This window comes from Macrobrachium rosenbergii, chromosome 43 (genome assembly GCF_040412425.1).
Source record: "Macrobrachium rosenbergii isolate ZJJX-2024 chromosome 43, ASM4041242v1, whole genome shotgun sequence".
NCBI classification, from domain to species: domain Eukaryota; kingdom Metazoa; phylum Arthropoda; class Malacostraca; order Decapoda; family Palaemonidae; genus Macrobrachium; species Macrobrachium rosenbergii.
The window spans coordinates 45724125-45746046 of record NC_089783.1 but is presented as its reverse complement, the minus strand read 5'-3'; the positions used below and the strand labels follow the sequence as shown (position 1 = coordinate 45746046).

Sequence of the window (21922 nt, the reverse complement as noted above, 5' to 3'; positions counted from 1 at the left end):
TACGAACGCTCCTGTTATCGAGCACTCTCCTGCGTATTTTCTTTTCCCCTTAGATCCCTCTCCTGCCCCCGAGATAATGTTTCCTAGCTTCGATGACTGTAGAATATTTGGATGTGGAAAATGATTTATGGCTGCAGAAGATATCGTAAGTGAAAAAGAGCTCGTGACTTTATGACGCCCGAAAGTTATAAAGGAACGGTTCGGATTTGGATCGATATGTCTTCTTTGAACGCCGTGTTTCTTCGGCTTCAAAGGTTAACGTGTTTAAAGCAGTGAACCTGCTTGTAATGGCAGACGTATTGTATGATTAGAATTAAATTGAATGCTATTGATTATATTAATTAGGAGATAACCAAATAATGCTCAAATTCCTTTTTTAAAACTAAATATGAGATCCAGTTTATAAAGCTGATGAAATTATTACTGTCATCATATTGGCGTACTTTTAGAAATAAATGATGTCATCATTCATAAAGGGTATTACAAAATTCATAATTTTTATTTATTGTTGTTATGGATTTTTTTACAGTCGAATTAATTGGATTATGAGGCACTAAACCAATAGTATAATATGTTAATCAACATTCCACATCGAAGACTTATTCGGAAGATAAGTAAATTCCAACTAAAATGTATCAGAGTAAATGAATATTTCCTCGGTGGTAACCTGCCATTGCATCCACTATTCCATTTACCAGACATCTATTTCAGATAATATTTTGGAAACGAAAATTTCTAGATTTCTGTCTCCTATTTTTACAAATAGAGTTCTCGGAAAATTCAGACGTATTCATAAGGTTTCTCTATTAATAGCCTATATACTGTTTCCATCGACCTCCAGTACTTTGCGGAAGGTATTAATAACTTCAACGAATTGAGATTGGCGCCTATTAGGAAAATAAACGAAAAGTTATGATGTGCTTTTGTGAGTAAAGAAGCGATTCAGTAAGGAAAAAATCAACTACGAAACTGGAAGATAAACTTTACAGAATTAGAGAAAACATGATGAAACGGATTTGATAGAAACTAGTGGAAGGCAATACGATTTTCAAAGTTATTAAGCAAAAGGAAAGAAATCAGTTTTGTTTTTGAAATATGTAGATTTCCATCTCTGATGTGGCGAAAATGTGCGTAGTTTTAAACAGAGTAGATGTAAACATTGTGGAGACTTCTTGCCTTTTTGTTTTCTTAATCTTATTCAGGAAGAAAATAATGTTGGAGAATACGGTTGTGAATGTAAATAAGACGATTTTAGGTCGGTTTTTTCTCGTATCTCTGTCTTAGTCCTTTATATAAAAAAACGACTCTGTAATGTAGTTACAAACTGTTAGGAAAACCTGTCTTATATCGTTTTTATCTTGTGACGCCGTTTTTCCTCGTTAGACGTTGTCAGCGAGACGAGGCGTGGCGACGGTGACTGAAGACTTGTACATAAAGCATAATCTTAATATAAAAGTATAATTTCTTATATCTGGCATAAGATAATTATTGTAAGTCGTTTGGAGAACCATGTTTTGCTTCATGAATCTCACGAGTCAGCTGACCGTTGATTTCATTGTCGTTTATCATCGTTGCAGCGTGTTTCCCTCGAATTATCCTGCACGACCCCTCCCATTGGTTCTCCAACAAACAGCCCCTCACCACTAGTCCTCCAACAAACAGCTCCTCCCCACCAGTCCTCCAACAAACAGCCCCTCCCCGCCGGTCATCAACAAACAGCCCCCCCTCCCCTAGTCCTCCAACAAACAGCCCCATCAGTCCTACAACAAAGAGCCCCTTCCAACCAGTCCTCCAACAAACAGCCCTCTCCACCAGTCCCCCAACAAACAGCCCCTCCCACCGGTCATCAACAAACAGTCCCCCTCACCTGGTCCTCCAACAAACAGCCCCATCAGTCCTCCAACAAACAGCCCCTCCCCACTGGTTATCCAGCAAACAGCCCCTACCCCTGGTCCTCCAAAAAACATCCCCTACCCCTGGTCCTTCAACAAACAGCGCCTCCCCACCAGTCCTCCAACAAGCATCCTCTCCCCTGTGGTCCTCCAACAAACACGCCCATCCCCACCGGTACTCCAACAAACAGCCCCGCCCACCCCACCCCTTTACCCTGCTTCACCACCAACGTCTGACACACTTCAACGAGAGCCATATAAGAACCAACTCATCTGCTTACCATCAATCCATCTGAAAACCCTCTATTCATCGCCGACAGGCTGCAGTTCATCGTTAATCATCACACAGCCACTCAACATACCACGAGAGAGAGAGAGAGAGAGAGAGAGAGAGAGAGAGAGAGAGAGAGTCTCGGCTTGTGAAGAGCCTCCCGTACGTGAGAAGCTAAATGTAAATTTGTCGAAACAAGTGCCATGCCAAACAGGTGGTATTTTGTAGTTCCAGTGGCATCTAATAATTTTAAGAATGTGATTGTCTTGATCTTGTTTTTTAGTGATAACCTCCATCTCTTTTTTTTTTTTTTTTGTTAAGGAAAAAAAAATGCTTCAGAATAATCTGGTTAGACTTAGGCATTCGTATGATTTCGTCTTCGTCGATGAGGACGTAATGCTAATGATAATAATGATAATTATAAAGGTAATCTGTAAGTGAATTCTTTTTTTGAGAGATATCTGTAGCATCTCTGAGGACGTCGTGTTCTTGTCATTAACCTCTTCGTGAACAATGTTATTTCCATGTCATGGTGATCAGTAGAGAAATTACCTAAGGAAAAGTGAAGGCAAGTTAACGGCTGCTTCGTTTTTATCCTTCTTATTCTAAGGAACATTTTCTTAGCTGGTTTAACAAACTGCATTTTTGTATAAGGCTAAAAAGGAAAAGTCTTTCCCCACTTGAACAGGTTTCTTAATTACTCACATATTGCTACTACACTCACAGACAAACTGGCACACACATATATGTGTTAAGACATGTGTTCATACATATATCTGTGTAAATATTGCATATATTTGTATATTTGTAAGTCTATATATATATGTATATATATGTGTAAAATATATATATATATATATATATATATATATATATGTATATATATATATATATATATATATATATATATATATATATATATATATATATATATATATATATATATATATATATATATATATATATATATATATATATATATATATATATATATATATATATATATATATGCTTCCGAGTAATGTATACGTAAGCGTAATTTGATGAAATACATCACTGACATTCCATTTCCATAAATTGCTTTAGGCTTCTTATGATTGTAGATGTTTATTATTAACTCTCTCGCGCACAATTCTTTCTTTCCCCTTTTATGAACTTCACGATTCACAATGAATATTCATAGATATTAAGTTTCCAATTTTTTCCTTTTTTTTTAAATCAATCGTGAATTATCGGATCAGCTTCCAAAAGATGTAAAATCTTTGCTTCTCTCTTTTGGGTAATTTTGAATCAATGATAAAAAAAAGAAGATGCTTCAGCTTGTTATCTTGTTCATGGAGTATTTTGTATTTTTGTAAAATAAACTTGTGGAAAAAGGCAAAGTTTTGTCTCACGTTATTATTCATTATCCTTCTCCCTCCCGAAACCCGGCTCTCCATCTTTTGATTCGGTCGATCAAAGATTCATTATCTTACTCTTGTTGTGGTGGTCAAAGTTTTTTTGTTGGTATGAAATATATATATTTTTACGGTGTATCATTTACTTTTTTTTTATTATACTTGCGTTCATGATCGTTTTATTCTTTTGGACCATATCTTCCTTCTACTCTTCTCTTTTGCCCCGTTGTCACAAAGCCCAACACTCGGGAAAGATGGACACCTCCCATTTCAAATGAAAGTGGATTAACACTGGAAAAAAATTGCCTTCGTCAAGCCAGACATCGCATTCTCGGTTTTAATGAAAGCAGATGCAAGATAACGTAAGAATTCTCTGTTTCCAGGCGTTTCTTCAACAACAACGCCTCCTCCTCCTCCTCCTCCTCCTCCTCCTCCTCCTCCTCCTCCTCCTCCTCCTCCTCCTCCTCCTCCTTGCAGTATTCCCAAAGGTCGTTTTCCTCTCACCCTCCCTCGCTACTTCCAAGCCCTCTTACGACCTGGAAAGAGGATATCCTTCCAGATAGAGCAAAGAGAATGTCCTCGATCTCGGAATGCCAGGCTTCCTTAATGCCTCCGTGACTAACGCCCCTGCTTTTCCCTCCGTCCCATTAACCCTCGCGTCTTGAGAGAAATCAGCTTGCACCCTTTCCCTTAATAAAACGGATAAAAAGAGCAGGGAATGGCGACGGTACTTATTAGAGAGACCGGCGTTAGCGAAGGCGAACTTGGTCCATGTAAGGAAAAGTTTGCGGTCCCGGTAGGATAATTTCATACGGGGACCAGGGAAAAACACTGATGGAATTAAAACTTACGACTGTGTTGGAGTCAACTCAAACGATCCTAAGTAAAAGGGAAGGATGGGGCTGGAGGGTAAGGGATATTCCGCCTAGGGGATCGAGCTTTCCCTCGAAAATGCGTCTGTAGAAATGGAAACATCAAAAGTATTCATTAGAACGAGGGGTTTTGCATATTGTTCCCTCTGTCGTGGGGGAATTAAAATCTTCCCATAGAGAGCTTGGGCAACGGTTGCATATTCATGGACAGATAATACTCGCAGGGATAAATGTAGCGTGTTAAATTTCAAATTTCTTTGTAGGGTAAAGCAATACCTTTATTCATGCATGACTTATCATGTACTTGATGCTGCAATTATCGATTAACATAACTGAATTAAAACGACGTGTATGTTGATATTTTACCTGGGAAACGTTTGTGCTTTCTTACATACAGTTCTCCACCAATCTGCCTGCCTATTGAGGATTCGATTTTCCTTAACTAGCTGACAGTAGCTTCGCATGGAAAACTGGGAACGAATTAACAAAGGGACCTGACCGTTGAAAGATGTAAGATTAATTACAAGTCAAGGAAAACTGAAAGAAAAAGAAGTCTGAAGATTATTAACAAACTGGAAGGAGCGGTCAATGAATCGAGAAAACAAAGGCATTCTGATTTCCAAAGAGAAAATGCAAGGAGACGCACACAAATGGAAGAAGGGAAAGGACTCTCCATCACTGACAACAATAGTACTTATTACACAGAGACAGATTGGCTATTTTGCAGCAACGTAAAGATACTCTGGAGCAGAGGTAAGGGATAGGTCACAGCTTCAACGAAGATATTCCAGTCAGCTTCTTCTCCAAAGGAAAAAGATACTAAGCTCCTCAATACGAAAAAATTCCACTGACATTTAAATGGTAATATTAAGAAAAAGAAGAAAAGAGTTTGCAACATATAAACAGAAGTAATATCTGTGGATGTTTTGGCCATTTGAATTATGCAATCTCTCCAAGATATGTTAAAAGTAACCAGATCAAAAAATGTACAGATGAGAGAATGAATTACACCTACACCAGTCAAAATAGAATTTATTTGACTGATTCTCACTTATTATCCTATTAAATATATCAGGCTATCCAGAGCATCAATTACAAATGAATTAATTGTAAGTTTTGTAGATAAATTTCTGAATTTTTCCCTACCCTCTTCTTTATAGAGAGAGAGAGAGAGAGAGAGAAAATTCCAGAGCACCAATTAAAAATGAATTAATTGTAAGTTTTGTAGATATATTTCTGAATTATTCCCTACCCTCTTCTCTGGAGAGAGAGAGAGAGAGAGAGAGAATTCATAACGCAAACTTAATATCCGTTTATTCCTTTCCTAGAAAAGGTACATGCTTCCAGATTATAGCATGACAGACCAAAACAGAGAGAGAGAGAGAGAGAGAGAGAGAGAAAGTCTGTCATAAAGTAACTATTTATAAGCTTATTCCTCCTCCAGGAAAGGTACATGTTTCCAAATTATAGCAAGACAGCCCGAAACAAAGATTTTGGCACGGAGTGAAACAAAGCTTATGCAATAAACCGTCGAACTTTTTCCAGTTACCTCCGTGCCGAAACATTTAGAAAACAGAACGGAAAGCGAGATTGGGGGAAGGGAAGAAATCTACGGCCTCTAATAGAGTAAAGAATTCAACAATAAATGCCACCATTAGATGCACCAGTACTGGAAACGATATAAGCTTGGGTAAAAGGGCATATATATATATATATATATATATATATATATATATATATATATATATATATATATATATATATATATATATATATATATATATATATATATATATATATATATATATATATATATATATATATATATATATATATATATATATATATATATATATATATATATATATATATATATATATATATATATATATATATATATATATATATATATATATAATAATATTCACCAACCTCTCATGATATCATCACGATCACATGTAGGAGAAGAAGGGAAAGAAAAGGACAAGTGCTGATTACGTATGTTCAGTGATTAAATCTTGTCTATGGTCCAGTGAACGCAGACAGAGAATTTATTGAGATAAGAAGCAAAATACTTGTTTAACTATAGAACAGCAGATAGCAAGAGTAAAAGAGGCTTCAAGATCAACTCTTACAAGTAAAAGGGTTCAGCAGCAAAAAACAATCAACGGACCTTCTTCGACCAAACAATTTCAGTGAGAATTTCCTACCAGAATGGATGCCATAATAATGACCACGTAAAGCAGATGCATTAAAAGCCATTTTATCGGGCTATTCTTGCAATTACAAAACCTGAAAGTAGTTGACAAGATATGCAACGTGGTAAGAGATGCATAGTATATGTGCTAGAGACAAGAAACGAAAGATATATATATATATATATATATATATATATATATATATATATATATATATATATATATATATATATATATATATATATATATATATATATATATATATATATATATGTGTGTGTGTGTGTATGTGTGTGTGTGGATTCATGATGAAATAGGTGTTAAAAAGAACGCATTAAACTAAGGGATAAGCTCATATTCCTGCAGCAACAGCTTCCTGTAGTAAAAGAATGCACAATATATATATATATATATATATATATATATATATATATATATATATATATATATATATATATAGAGAGAGAGAGAGAGAGAGAGAGAGAGAGAGAGAGAGAGAGAGAGAGAGAGGATTCTCCAAGTTGTAAGACTAGGATCCAGATTCGGTGATGGCAGACCGAAGTCTGGCTCACAGTCTCCTTTAACTCATGTTGTAGAAATATCTTGTCCATGACATAGGAATTCGACGGTCCTTGGGAGATGCTCTGTGTTTCATTCTGTAAAGTAAGAGCGGATTCTACCACTTGGCGTTTGAACTGGCAGCTGTTCTTGAAAACAATTGTTAACAGATTCCAATCAACTGAATGATTCAGTTCATGTACTTGATTGAAGATAGCGAGGTGCATTTTGTGTCAGTATCTGGCTGAATGACTGCACTGGGTTTTTCATGTGCCGGGCCATTAAATGATAAATTTTTCAAAATACCTAACGGGCATCCTCTCTCCATTTTAAGACATTTTCTCCCATCCACGCAAGACATTCTGAAGACTTTGCCACAAAGTCAAAGAAGTACATAAATATCTACAGAACGTTAATAATTAAATCTGACATTTCCCTGTTCACAAAAGGACCTTTAAAAGATTGATTACATATTTTGTACTGGTGCCTTCAACGGACCCCTTCCAACCAACCCGGACAGAAGAATAAAATTAGAACTGAGTGCGGATAATAATATATTTTCGTTCACGTTCTAGTTGGATGGATTCCAGTTATTTTTCTCCAAAACAAACGACTTAGTACCAAGTGTCAATTTGGATGCTGAATAGGATGTGGACAGATAAATTAATTTTCTAGAGACTTTGATAATTTCGGATAAAACAGAATATAAAACTAATACTAATATCGATGACAGGCCATTCTTTCATTATCCTACATATATATACTTTACAGCATGATATCTCAGTAAAAAAAAAAAAGGTTAGCCTAAAATTTACTTTTCCTAGTGCCTGGATTTGCTCCCCTAAATATTTAGACCAAGAGCTTGAATTGAATTGTAAACAACTGTCATTTTTAAACTGCCCAAAACCGTGGGATTGACAGTGTTTTACAAATCCAACCAAATCTTCTATTGTACTCTACAAGTTAATCCCAAGAGACAGCCAGTTATAAATCAACATCCCCACATCTGGATAAAGTTAAGAAGCTTAGCCAGACCCTAGGATATGCCAATCTTTTCGTGTGTAGCCATCCGAGTACTTTTGGTAAAACGATTGTTGAATTTCAATAAAAAAAATCCGAGGGAGTTCGATTATATAAATTCTCCCATCTCGATTGTGACAAAGGTTTTACAGGAGGTACAGGTAAATTTCTTTCACAGGGAAATAATCCAGCATAGACGTTCAGGAAAATACAGACACAAAATATCTGTTACCTTTAGTCAAATCTATAAAAAAAAAAAAAAAATTGAATCATGCTGACAGGAATCTGTACCTTAAGAGTAGCTGTCGACTCAAAGGTCAGATGAAAGAACGAATACTATGAATATCTCTAAAGGTTCTTGGAATTTCCGTGCAATCAACGACATATTTCCACAACAAGTGTTAAAGAAGATTGACAGATGATCGCGGGTCTTCCGTCACCTCAACCCGACCCTTTGGCCTACCTCCTGGAAGAATCTTCAGCTTTATTGACTTTCTATGCATCTCTTAATAAATCGCCTGTCTGTATAGGGAAATAGCTTCTACTGAAATTTAACACTATTCACTTCAATTGAGTATTTTACGTACATCCTTTACTAACACACACACACACACACACACACACACACATATATATATATATATATATATATATATATATATATATATATATATATATATATATATATATATATATATATAAACCTAGAATACTTAAGATGGTCAATAAAGAGTTAATGAGTAGAGTGTTAGGCATATTTGGTCTAGGCTACAGGAGTTAAATACCAGGAGTGACAAAACGATCTCGTGATGAAACTGAAGTAAGTGTTCTAGTCAGTACGGTTGTGAGTGACTGGTTGAGTCGAAAAACTGGGATGAGACATTGTTTTGTCAGAGTCTATGGCTGTTTGCTAACTTGCGGTCGAAATTATGTGAAAAGTCAAGAGAAGGACACTAGATGTAGGTGCAAATTTGCGAGATAAGATGTGTTCTGAATGGGATATAGAATGATGTATATTCAGGTATGGTATAGTAGCCATTGTGGATAGTGAAGAGAAACTATAGAGATTGGTGGAAGAGCCTGCAAACATTTACAAGATAAAGCTAAGAGTAATGTTATGATGGTAAACAGGAGCAAGGCAGATAGAACAGAGCTGGAAAGAGAATGGAATCAGGGAATTCTTTTTCTTTAGGAGTCAAGATGCTGGATGATGGTAGGATGAGAAAAGAGCAGGAGAGGAAAGAAAGGCAGAGCAATAAGTGGAAACGGTTAGTTGGGAACTTGTAGTATCTAAGAGAGCCAAGGCTGGAAAAACCGGAGGGGCTGTTGAACCAACGCTCCGCAGTTGAAGTGAAGTGTAGAAGTTGAAGGCAAATGAAAAGTGGATATTGTAGAGATTAACTGTCTATGTAATATCTGTAGTATAAGAAGAACAGAAACTTTTAGGAATGAGGAGACACAAAGGAGTAATAAACACGCGTGTAAAGTTGAAAGGTAGGATAATGTGTTTTGCGATGGTTTAGTCATGTAGAAAGAATGGAGGAAGGTGGATTGATGAAAAGAGTAACCATTCGGAAGTATTCAGAGAGAGGATGACTAGAAAGGGTAGTACAGGTGAAATGAAAGAGCTATTAAAAATTAAGGGACTCGTCTGAGAAGTGACAGATCATATAAGATAGGTGAGAAAGCCCCAGTATGTGTAAGGGAGTTAAAACGGTGTTTGTGAATCTCCTGCGTAGGTGCAACAAGATATTGATATTGCGGAAATATTCTGCAAAGGTATCCCTCCACGAATCGGTGATTTAGGTGTGAATGTTGCAGTGATCAATGTATTTTTCCCCTTGGAGCTACCTCCTGTTAGTGGAAATGGATCAGTGTTAAAACATTAACATACATACATACATACATATATATATATATATATATATATATATATATATATATATATATATATATATATATATATATATATATATATATATATATATATATATATATATATATATATATATATATATATATATATATATATATATATATATATATATATATATATATATATATATATATATATATATATATATATATATATATATATATATATATATATATATATATATATATATATATATATATATATATATATATATATATATATATATATATATATATATATATATATATATATATATTATACACACACATGGCGAAACTGAGTAAATCGTCTCGGCATAAACTCATTAATATTACATAAACATTATCCCATGACAAAAGCCTCTCATTAAAGTGGCCTTTATCTTTCGTCAGGGGATTAGCAAGAAGCGCTTTATTATAAAGCATGTTGGATAATCTCTTCAATTATGCGAGGGCAGATGAAACGACCTCCGCTTCACTGGCCTCATAAGGTCTCCATAAAGGCGCTGTGACCTCCCATCGCCCTTTCCTTTGGTGGCCGAATAATTAACACAAATTTTCCGCTCAAAGTTTTTCTCTCGCGACTTTCTGGTGCAACTCTGATAGATAGGGCAACGTTTAGAAGTAAGATGAAGGAGAAGAAGAAGAAGAAGAACATTATGAAAATTTACAGAATGGATATTCAAATTAACAGAAATTTTCAGCTCAAAGTTTTTCTCTCGCGACTTTCTTGTGTAACTTTGATAGATAGATAGGACAACGTTTAGAAAAGAAGAAGAAGAAGAAGAAGAAGAAGAAGAAGAAGAAATTTTACGGTATGGATAATATTCAAGTGAACACAAATTTTCTGCTCAAAGTTTCTCTCTCTCTGTTCTCTGTTGTAACTCTGATAGACAGAGCAACGTTCAGAGAAAAGGAGAAGAAGAAGAAGAAGAAGAAGAATATTATGAAAACTTACAGAATGGATAATATTCAAATTAACACAAATTTTCCTCACAAAGTTTCTCTCTCTCGATTTTCTGGTGTAACACTGATAGATAGATAGGGCAACGTTTAGAAATAAGAAGAAGAAGAAGAAAGAAGAAGAAGAAGACGCTAAAGGATATAATGAAAACTTATAGAATGGATAACATCCAGAATTATTTTCGGAGAGACAAAGGGATGAAAATTATTTAAAGATGAAACGGAAGAATTATTTAAAGACGAAATGGAAAAGAATATGTTAACGAGGAACAAAAGGGGAGATGAGAGATGTGTTAGATTGCATACAAAGTAGAGACAGAGAGGGTAAAAGACTGAATTGGGATTGAAAGGAATTAAAAGAGCGCTGGAAGAGAGAGAGAGAGAGAGAGAGAGAGTGGGGTGTGGCTAAGAATCTGCGTCATTGTATTTTAAAAGCTTCCTTTACTACAGAACCCAGTAGTATTAATCTCGTTATTTAAAAAATATAAATATATGTTTCTTGACAAAGCTAAATAAATTTACTGTTAGTTGTCAGTAATACTGACAAGTTGGTAATGAAAATCCGCTTAGTGATCTCGAAACTCTTTATCCTACAGAAAAATAAATATTCAAATACTTTTCAGGTCTTTTCTCGTTCACTTAGCATAGTCATTCACATATTTATTGTGCACAACATTGTTGTTGTTACTTGCAAACTGCAAAGGAAACAATATTTATTTAGAATGAATCTGTCTGAGAAATAGATTGTATATGTACAATCACGCTCGTAACCTCTTCATGAATTAGTCTTAAATATCTTTAGCAGCGATTTCGTTTGCATTAAGCTCATTAAAAGAATTTAAAAAAAGCCATTTTCTTTCAGAAATATCCATAGGCACGTAATTTATTTCACAAGAATGTATTTAGAAATTTAAATGCGTACTACATCTGGGTTACAATCACGCAACTCATTTGACGTTGAAATCCTTTCATGACACTTTTCACTCGGGTTCAGTCTATTCATCTCCAGCAACAGGTAATTTTCCAGCTGCAAACGTCTGTGTTCCCATGAAAGCGCTGATCTCTTTCCGGACACTTAAAGACACAATAAAGGAGTCTTTGTTGAAAAGTGGCTCATTCTCACGAGAGCTTAATCATCTATTCCGCTCCACTTCATTTCTCCACCAAGTGCAAGAATTTCATCACAAACGCGTCCATCCCCTTTGAAGATCTCGGGATAAGATCTGGGCGAAGTGCAATTGGGAGTCCAGAAATGGCAGATTTTATCTCCTGCCGGGATGCAGTGCTGATAAGAGAGGGAAATAAGAAGTACAACAGTAGGAAAGGGGATAAGACGCAGAATAGTGGGGAAGGGAGTAAGAGGCAAAATAGTGGGATAGGGAATAAGAAGCAAAACAGTGAGAAAGGAGAAGAGGGAAGGGTAGTGTTTTCCGTTACCTTTTTCACAGCACGCGTAGTTGGACGATGAATGCAGTAAACAAATTTTTAATCATATAACATCAATGTTTTATATTAAAGAGAAGCATTTTGATTCTGATAGTATGCTTAATCTCTCACGTTATTACAGTACTTATTTTGCTTACAGATTCAACAGAAGCATGAGCCATAACTAAATGTTAATATGGAAAAACGAAATAAACTCGAACCTAAATTATTTGAAGATTAACAATTAAAAGTATATTTAAAACATAAACGCAAACACTGCGTGCAGAAACCCATTAATTCTCTGAAAGGTCAGCGCGGGAGAAGAAGCCCTGGCAGAACGCAAGCAAGAGGCGCGAGGCCGGAGAGCCTCACCAGCACAGTAAAGGAGTTAGCGTATACAAATGGCAAGTGATTTAGCCTCAATCGATTTCTTACAGGGTGCCCCCGTGATTTCCCTACGGAGTCATTCCGCCTAAGGTATTTACAGCTCAGACTTAATTACTTCCGACCTGCAACTGACAGCGGAGGCGGTGCGCCACCAGTGTTTATTTTTCGTGCGCTGCAGGACTGGCCATTCCGTAGGCATGGCACGTGTTTAGGGTGGGGGGTTGGGGAATGGTTTCGTGGGTGGCAGGGGGTGCGGGAGGGCTCAGTGCCGTTGGTCGAGGACGAGTTCAGGGAGTCAGAAGGGAATGCGGAGCCAATTGGACAGAAGGTAGGGAAAAGGGGTCGAATGGTGGTGCATTGAGGGGACTGAGAGAGATGTCACATTCCGTCGTACGAGGTACGAGTATATTTTGGGGGTTGTTTAACGAGTTTAGTTAGTACGAGTTGCCTTGATGAAGGAAAATCTAGAAAAAAAAAACCACGAGTTGAATTGGTGACGGAGAATCTGTAAAAAACCTTGACTTCAAGTAACATTACTCAACTTGATAAGGGAGAATCTGGAGAAAACCTCGACTTCATTTGGCTCGGTCTACTCGGTGAGGGAGAATCTGAAAGGAAAAAACCTTAACTTCATTTAGCACGAGTCGAATTGTTGAGGAAGAATTTGTAAAAAACTATGACTTCGTTTGGCACCAGTCGACAGGCCTTGATTTCATTTAGTACGAGTCGGCTTGGTCAGGTAATATTTAGATAAAACAAGTAAAAAATGCGCCGAAGTTTCTTCGGTGCAATCGAGTTTTCTGTACAGTGTAAAATTAAAGCCACCGAAAATAGATCTATCTTTCGGTGATCCCGGTATAACGCTGCATGAGCGCGCAGCCCATGAAACTTTAACCACGGCCTGGTGGTGGCCTGTCCTACATCGTTGCCAAACACACAACTGTGGCTAACTTTAACCTTAAATAAAATAAGGACTACTGAGGCTAGAGGGCTGCAATTTGGTATGTTTGATGAATAGAGGGTGGATAAACAATATACCAATTTGTAGCCCTCTAGCCTCGGTAGGTTTTAAGATCTGGGGGCAGACAGAAAAAGTGCGGATGGACAGACAAAGCCAGCTTTCTTTTGCAGGGAGAATCTGAAAAAAAAAACTTTACTTCATTTGGCAGGAGTCGATTTGGTGAGGAGGAATCTGAAAGTAAATACTTGACTTCATTTGGCAGGAGTCGACTTGGTGAGGGAGAATCTGAAAGTAAAAACTTGACTTCATTTGACAGGAGTCGACTTGGTGAGGAGGAATCTGAAAGAAAAAACTTGGCTTCATTTGACAGGAGTCGACTTGGTGAGGGAGAATCTGAAAGAAAAAACTTGACTTCATTTGGCAGGAGTCGATTTGGTGAGGAGGAATCTGAAAGTAAAAACTTGATTTCATTTTGCAGGAGTCGACTTGGTGAGGGAGAATCTGAAAGAAAAAACTTGACTTCATTTGGCAGGAGTCGATTTGGTGAGGAGGAATCTGAAAGTAAAAACTTGACTTCATTTTGCAGGAGTCGACTTGGTGAGGGAGAATCTGAAAGAAAAAACTTGGCTTCATTTGACAGGGGTCGACTTGGTGAGGGAGAATCTGAAAGAAAAAACTTGACTTCATTTGGCAGGAGTCGACTTAGTGAGGGAGAATCTGAAAGAAAAAACTTGGCTTCATTTGACAGGAGTCGACTTGGTGAGGAGGAATCTGAAAGAAAAAACTTGACTTCATTTGACAGGAGTCGACTTGGTGAGGGAGAATCTGAAAGAATAAACTTGACTTCATTTGGCAGGAGTCGATTTGGTGAGGAGGAATCTGAAAGAAAAAACTTGACTTCATTTGGCAGGAGTCGAATTGGTGAGAGAGAATCTGAAAGAAAAAACTTGGCTTCATTTGGCAGGAGTCGATTTGGTGAGGAGGAATCTGAAAGTAAAAACTTGGCTTCATTTGGCAGGAGTCGACTTGGTGAGGGAGAATCTGAAAGTATAAACTTGGCTTCATTTGACAGGAGCCGACTTGGTGAGGAGAATCTGAAAGAAAAAACTTGACTTCATTTGACAGGAGTCGACTTGGTGAGGGAGAATCTGAAAGAAAAAACTTGGCTTCATTTGGCAGGAGTCGATTTGGTGAGGAGGAATCTAAAAGTAAAAACTTGACTTCATTTGGCAGGAGTCGACTTGGTGAGGGAGAATCTGAAAGTAAAAACTTGACTTCATTTGACAGGAGTCGACTTGGTGAGGAGGAATCTGAAAGAAAAAACTTGGCTTCATTTGACAGGAGTCGACTTGGTGAGGGAGAATCTGAAAGGAAAAACCTTGACTTCATTTGGCAGGAGTCGACTTGGTGAAGGAGAATCTGAAAGTAAAAACTTGACTTCATTTGGCAGGAGTCGACTCGGTGAGAGAGAATCTGAAAGCAAAAACTTGACTTCATGTGACAGGAGTCGACTTGGTGACGGAGACTCTGAAAGAAGAAAACGTGACTTCATTTCAGAGGAGTCGACTTGATAAGGAAGAAGCTGGAAAAGAAACCTTGACTACGTTTGGGGGAAGCCGATTTGGTGAGGGGGAATTCGGAGAAAACCCTGAATTCATTCCACACGAGTCAACTTGGTAAGGAAGAGTCTGCTAAAAAGTTCTTGACTTCATTGTATAAGAGAGCAGGGGAGAAATTAAGATGGGACTTTCAATTAAGCATATGCATTCTTAATAGAGCGCTCGCACGGAACCTGAGGTCGCTTGAAAACAATGGTAAACGTTGTTCATACCATTTCTTAAGGTTAATCGACCTAGCATGTTCAGGCGGTATAAGAAAACTGGTAGTGAATACTGCAACTCATATACTGATCACACATTCAGAGGCGTAGTTCTCGTGTTCATGTGCTGTAAACGCACAATTTTCCAATGCTCTACTAAATCAGAATGGGATTATCCTTGCAATATAAATATAAATATAAATATATATATATATATATATATATATATATATATATTTATTATATATATATATATATATATATATATATATATATACAGACATATATATATATATATATATATATATATATATATATATATATATATATATATATATATATATATATATATATATATAAATATATATAGATATATATAACGTTCTAAGATGTGGTAGTTTCTGGTAACTCGAACAATAAAAGACGGTTGAAGGATAAAGTACATCTCAGGTGGTCCATAAAATATATTTATTGCATCGCTTCAAAACACAAAGGTTTAATTTTCAAGCTATAAAGATAAAAAACAATAAAATTAACATTAAAAGCGCTAAAATACAAATACAAGACATAATAAATTACACATAGCATTCTTACAATAATTACAGAATAAAGTCTAACGCCTTTTCGAGCTAAAATCATCAATGGGTAAGAAATACATATGTCCTCATACACACACACACACACACACACACACACACACACACACATATATATATATATATATATATATATATATATATATATATATATATATATATATATATATATATATATATATATATATTTATATATATATGTGTGTGTGTTTTGTGTTTGTGTGTGTGTGTGTGTGTGTATATGAGGACAAATGTATTCTTACCCATTGATGATTTTAGCTCGAAAAGGCGTTATGCTTTTTTCTGTAATTATTGTAAGAATGAATTCTAGCTACAAGATTTCCCATTTTCAGTGGACTGGCACTGGCACTCGTTTCTTGATGATCACCCATCCAAGTACTCACCAGACTCAGCCGTTTCTCGGGTCTCCAGCTGACAAATTCCAAAATTGAAAAGTTAGACACTAAAGCGCTTTTGATCTACATCCATACGCCTAATGAACAAAAAAAATAGACATGAATAAAAAAAACTCCTTACACAAATATTCGTGCCACAAACAAACGAAAAACCATTAGCGTATGATATTAATAAATGGAAAATACTTGAGAATAATTAACACGATATTAATGTTATGCAACAACCCAAACGTCATATATTAAATTTCATAAAGCAATGAGTAGGTTAGAAAAGACGCTGAAACATCGAATGCAAGCTTATCAAATATTTCGTATGAAAAAATAACACTTGCATGAAAGACTCTGGTTTGTACGATCTGTGCATAAGAGTTTTATAAGTCTTATTCTGAAAGCGTAATGGTGTTTACTATGGATGCTCAGAAATATTCCATCGCATCCAGTATTTGGAATCAGATAGACAAAAGCTCTGTTTTTACTAAGGAGAGTTTTCGAATATTCAACTCAAACACTACCAGGACTGTATGCTAAAACGAGTCAGGTATAACAAACAGAAAAAAAACACGATGACAAATGGCAAGAGGACTGAGATTAAAAAACTTATGAAGTATAGGTGAAACACAGAAATAATTTTTTGACAATAAAGAACAAATCTAATTTGATCTGCCCAAAACAAGAAAACAGTTAAAGGAAGGACACATCGTCTTTTGACACAAAAGTAAGGTCACATCAAGATGTGATAACTTTAAATAAAACAGTGTATCCCGTGTGAGAGTTGCTCCCACTACTACAGCAGAGAAAAGGAAAAATCTATTCAATGAGCAAATTGATGAATGAGGTTGAAAAGTACAGTAAAACTGGAAGTCCCTTTTGATCAATGGTTAGTGACTAATGCCGAAGACTACCAAGAGTTGCTTTTTTAAGCCTTTCTCCATGGGAACTTATATTTAAATCCACCATTGCAAAACAGAGGACCACAAGATGATGATCTAATCAGATCATTCAAGAAGCTTGTCTCAACCATACAGTGGAGTAGTCATTTAAAACTACCTTTTTGGTGTTGCCACATAGTCCAGTCACTTACAGGATTATTCATGAGCTAAAAAATGTGAGGGCTTTTGATAATCACTGGTTAGAACCAAATCTCAAATTCGACTAAATAGAGTGCTATAAGGGCGCTATTGAGCTATGAGAGCACTTGGTTAACACTGTTGAGGCCTCTCTTTCCAGTTCCATCATTAAAATGGGAACTAGAGTTGTTTAATAGGAGAGGGGCAGCACAGACAATAACCTTTTGTTAAGAACGTTCAGGAACATCAATCACCATCAAACAAATGGATGCCAATATTCACAAGGTTTGGTCTTTCATTATATGTATTACTAGCCAACAGATATTTGTTACCGCAGTATCGGTGTAGGCCTATGTAGTACTATTTTAGCAATTTGCAAGCTGGCAGCATCTATTGACACCAGAACAGATGGTGACCCAAGGAGAAACTTTCAGGACACTTTTGACTTGGTTCTAGGTTAATTCATGAATGTTTTATAGGGTATTAGTAATACAAGATAACGCATGTGTTCATCGCTATGAACTAAAAGAAAAAAAATGCACAGAAGTTTCTTCAACGCAATCGAGTTTTCTGTACAGAGTATAATGAAGGCCACCGAAAATACATCTATCTTTCTGTGTTCTCGGTATGATGCTGTATGAGCCACTGCCCATGAAATTTTAACCACAGCCCGGTGGTGGCCTGGCCTATATAGTTGCCAGACGCACGATTATGGCTAACTTTAACCTTAAATAAAATAAAAACTACTGAGGCTAGAGGGTTGCAATTTCTTATGTTTGATGATTGGAGGGTGGATGGTCAACATACCAATTTGCAGCCCTCTAGCCTCAACAGTTTTTAAGATCTGAGGGCGGACAGAAGATGTAAGGACAGACAGACAAAGCCGGCGCAATAGTTTTCTTTTCAGAAAACTAAAAAAGCAAGGGAAGCACCATGGTTCCAAAATATCTCAAATTCAGACAAGCAGCTTCTAATGGCAAAGAGATGGGCTCTGTCCTTTGAGATTTTGAAGGCTTTAAGGTGCAATTCTCATATGGATAAAGATTAATGGAGACCATAGTTTACTTCTGAATTAGTATGAGCTGTGAGGAATGAAATGTAGCTGCTAATTATTTTGAATGGAGAGTATAGGAGCTTGGCGCAACCAAAACTTTTGGAGTTAATATTAAGAAAATAATCTGTCCCATCACCTGAAAACAACCTTGCGAAGACCGAGGTTATTTCAGCATATTTCATTAGACATTATAATAATTAAATGAAGATGCTAGAAAAAGAATCTTCATAGAACTAACAGTAATAACCGTGGTTTCACTCCATGCAATGAGATCGAGGTATCTCTCCCATTCCTTTCGGATTTCCTCTGTAATTTCTCAGCAATTAGGAACATGTTTTGAACGGAAAAGCGTCGACTAAACTGAACGGTTCCGTGGAGGTCTACTTGACTTAGTATAGTGAATAATATTGTTTACAGTGTTTGTAAAAGTTTCAAAGAATTTTATTGGTTTTATTAGACGGTAAATGGCTGTGAGTCTGTCGATAAAATTCTAACGGCTGATGATTGTAAATGAGGCAATTAATGCTGGTGATTCCTTTATCTAAACAAAAATTGTTTGCACCATATTAGCTTCCTGCTCATAACTGTGCTAAACAAGCATAATTAGATAGATATCATCCACATTGTCGAATACAAATTACTGTCTTCTCAAACGGGGGAAAATGGAAATTTCTCACTGACGTACAATTAGACGGATTATGCATGCGCAAGTATTTTTTCAACAATAAGCTGCCTCATCTATTGATTGTTTGGTGAAGGTTTGTTGAAGTAAGATATAAAATGAGACAACATTCTATTATAGATTCAAGGATATATATATATATATATATATATATATATATATATATATATATATATATATATATATATATATATATATATATATATATATGTTTAACGTTAACGAGAAAATCAGGAGGAAAGCCATCGAATCCTAGAACCCAAGATAGGAAAAATGAGACGCATTACGAAACCATACAAGAATTAAGACTTCCCCTCGAAAAACTAATTGGAATAATGAATGCCCACCCTTCGCGCAGGTTCCTCTGCGCAGATAATCGGATAGGCGGTTTTCGGAAGACGGAAAAGCCAATGACGAGAAAATCCTTCTTATTTTTCTTTCCCCCTCTTTAAAGCTAAATTAGTTGTAGGCGTCTTGGTGGTTTAATAACTGCGGCCTCATTTAGTTCTCTGACCGAAAAGTGATTAGAAGAGAGTCGGTTCCCTTCCTGAATAATAAAGTATTTTCATAATTAGCGTCTCTTAAAGTTTTACGTTATGTTTTCATTTTAATTCTGCTTACAGTTATTTTTACGTGTCTAGATATATATATATATATATATATATATATATATATATATATATATATATATATATATATATATATATATATATATATGTTATTGTAATGATTTCGACCATTACAAATATTACAAACCTACGTCGTATGTATATCATTTTATTGGCCAAACTGCACTCGCTGCTACATTTAACCTGAGCATTAATGAATAAAAAACAAACCCACAACTATATTCCCTCTCACTCTAACAGCTCTTTAATGTAAATAAGATCATCATAAAGTCCATGTCAGCCCAATCTGTATCGTCTGTGTTACTCCTCTTTATCCTTAACATTGCTAAATGACACACACACACACACACACACACTCACTACTTGCTGATCCTTTTATATTTTTTTCACATGACCAGACACCTTCAAAACACCCTAGTCCACTTTTTTTTTCTTGCCACATCCTTATAATGCACCTGGAAAAATTATTTTAATACCTTCGATCAAAACCTTATTTTATATTGTTGAATAAAAATTGGTTGTCAAGCAATTCTTACGTAGCAGCTTTTGTCCCACTCCCAGAAATAGTGCCTCTGTTACTGCTATTTCTGAGTTTCTGCTTCCATTCTGTCGCTTCTGTTCCACGATTAACCTCGTTTACTGTTATATCATCAGTGTCATGTAAGCTATAATAACCTACATGAGGCAATTAACACCAGTTTCTCCACCATCCAAACGAATGTTGAATTTCCCTTTTCGTGATTTCCTTATATTGCCCCAAAACCCCAGTTTTGTTGAAATTCTCTAATGATTTCAAACATGGAAGACTGTTATCCACTTATTTTATACAATCTAACAAGGTTTAGAAGCATTATATAGCCTTTTCATAGATCTATTTTCATACCAAAATAGCTATCAACTCATCTGCATATTCTCAAACATATTTTCTTAGCTGGTAAAATCAACAATTGTTCTGAATACAATGTGATCTATGTTCTAAACAATCAGTGTTCTTCAAATCGCAGCTCCATCAGGCGAATCATGAGCTTCAGTTTGAAACTTATTCCACAACATTTTGATAAGAAGTATTTGCTCCACATAATATCTTCCCTATCAATCCTGTAATGTTTTTGTAACACAGTGCCTTTTATTCTGTCTTTCGTTGTCAAGCGTAACCTTTTCAAAAATGTCTAAGTCAAGTGGGTGTACTTCACGTACCCACTGTCCTCGAGAAAAGGTCACTGACTCTGAAAGGGTAAGGCTTGATTTTACTCTTATTTTGTACAACCAATCAACTTCTACATCTTTCATTCTCATTTTTTCAAGACTTCCGCATTAAGTCCATCAATGAGTCGACTCACATTTATTCGGTATGATCATGTAACATCCAAACATTGTGGATCATCTAACTCACAGCTAACAATTCTTTAGTTTAGTTATATATATACATATATATATATATATATATATATATATATATATATAAATATATATATATATATATATATATATAAATATATATATATATATATATATATATATATATATATATATATATATATATATATATATATATATATATATATATATATATATATATATATATATATATAAATTTATATATATATATATATATATATATATATATATATATATATATATATATATATATATATATATATATATATATATATATATATATATATATATATATATATATATATATATATATGCGTATATATATTTGAATTTTTACGCATGCACAGTGACATATTTATATATTCGCAAATATTAAGCCACACATATTGTTTAATATCCACTA

At 35.5% G+C, this 21922-nt stretch overlaps 2 protein-coding genes across 2 annotated transcripts; both read left to right on the top strand.

Moving 5' to 3' along the window:
- Nucleotides 1–915: 915 nt before the first annotated feature.
- On the top strand, nucleotides 916–4178 carry LOC136829062 (uncharacterized). The gene is made up of 3 exons (XM_067087445.1): nucleotides 916–925; nucleotides 1578–2067; nucleotides 3944–4178. The coding sequence occupies exons 1-3, from the start codon at nucleotides 916–918 to the stop codon at nucleotides 4176–4178; spliced, it is 735 nt and encodes a 244-aa protein (XP_066943546.1).
- Nucleotides 4179–4278: 100 nt separating this feature from the next.
- Nucleotides 4279–14970, top strand: LOC136829061 (uncharacterized). Its single transcript, XM_067087444.1, has 3 exons — nucleotides 4279–4333; nucleotides 12948–13225; nucleotides 14029–14970. The coding sequence occupies exons 1-3, from the start codon at nucleotides 4279–4281 to the stop codon at nucleotides 14968–14970; spliced, it is 1275 nt and encodes a 424-aa protein (XP_066943545.1).
- The last annotated feature ends 6952 nt before the right edge of the window (nucleotides 14971–21922 follow it).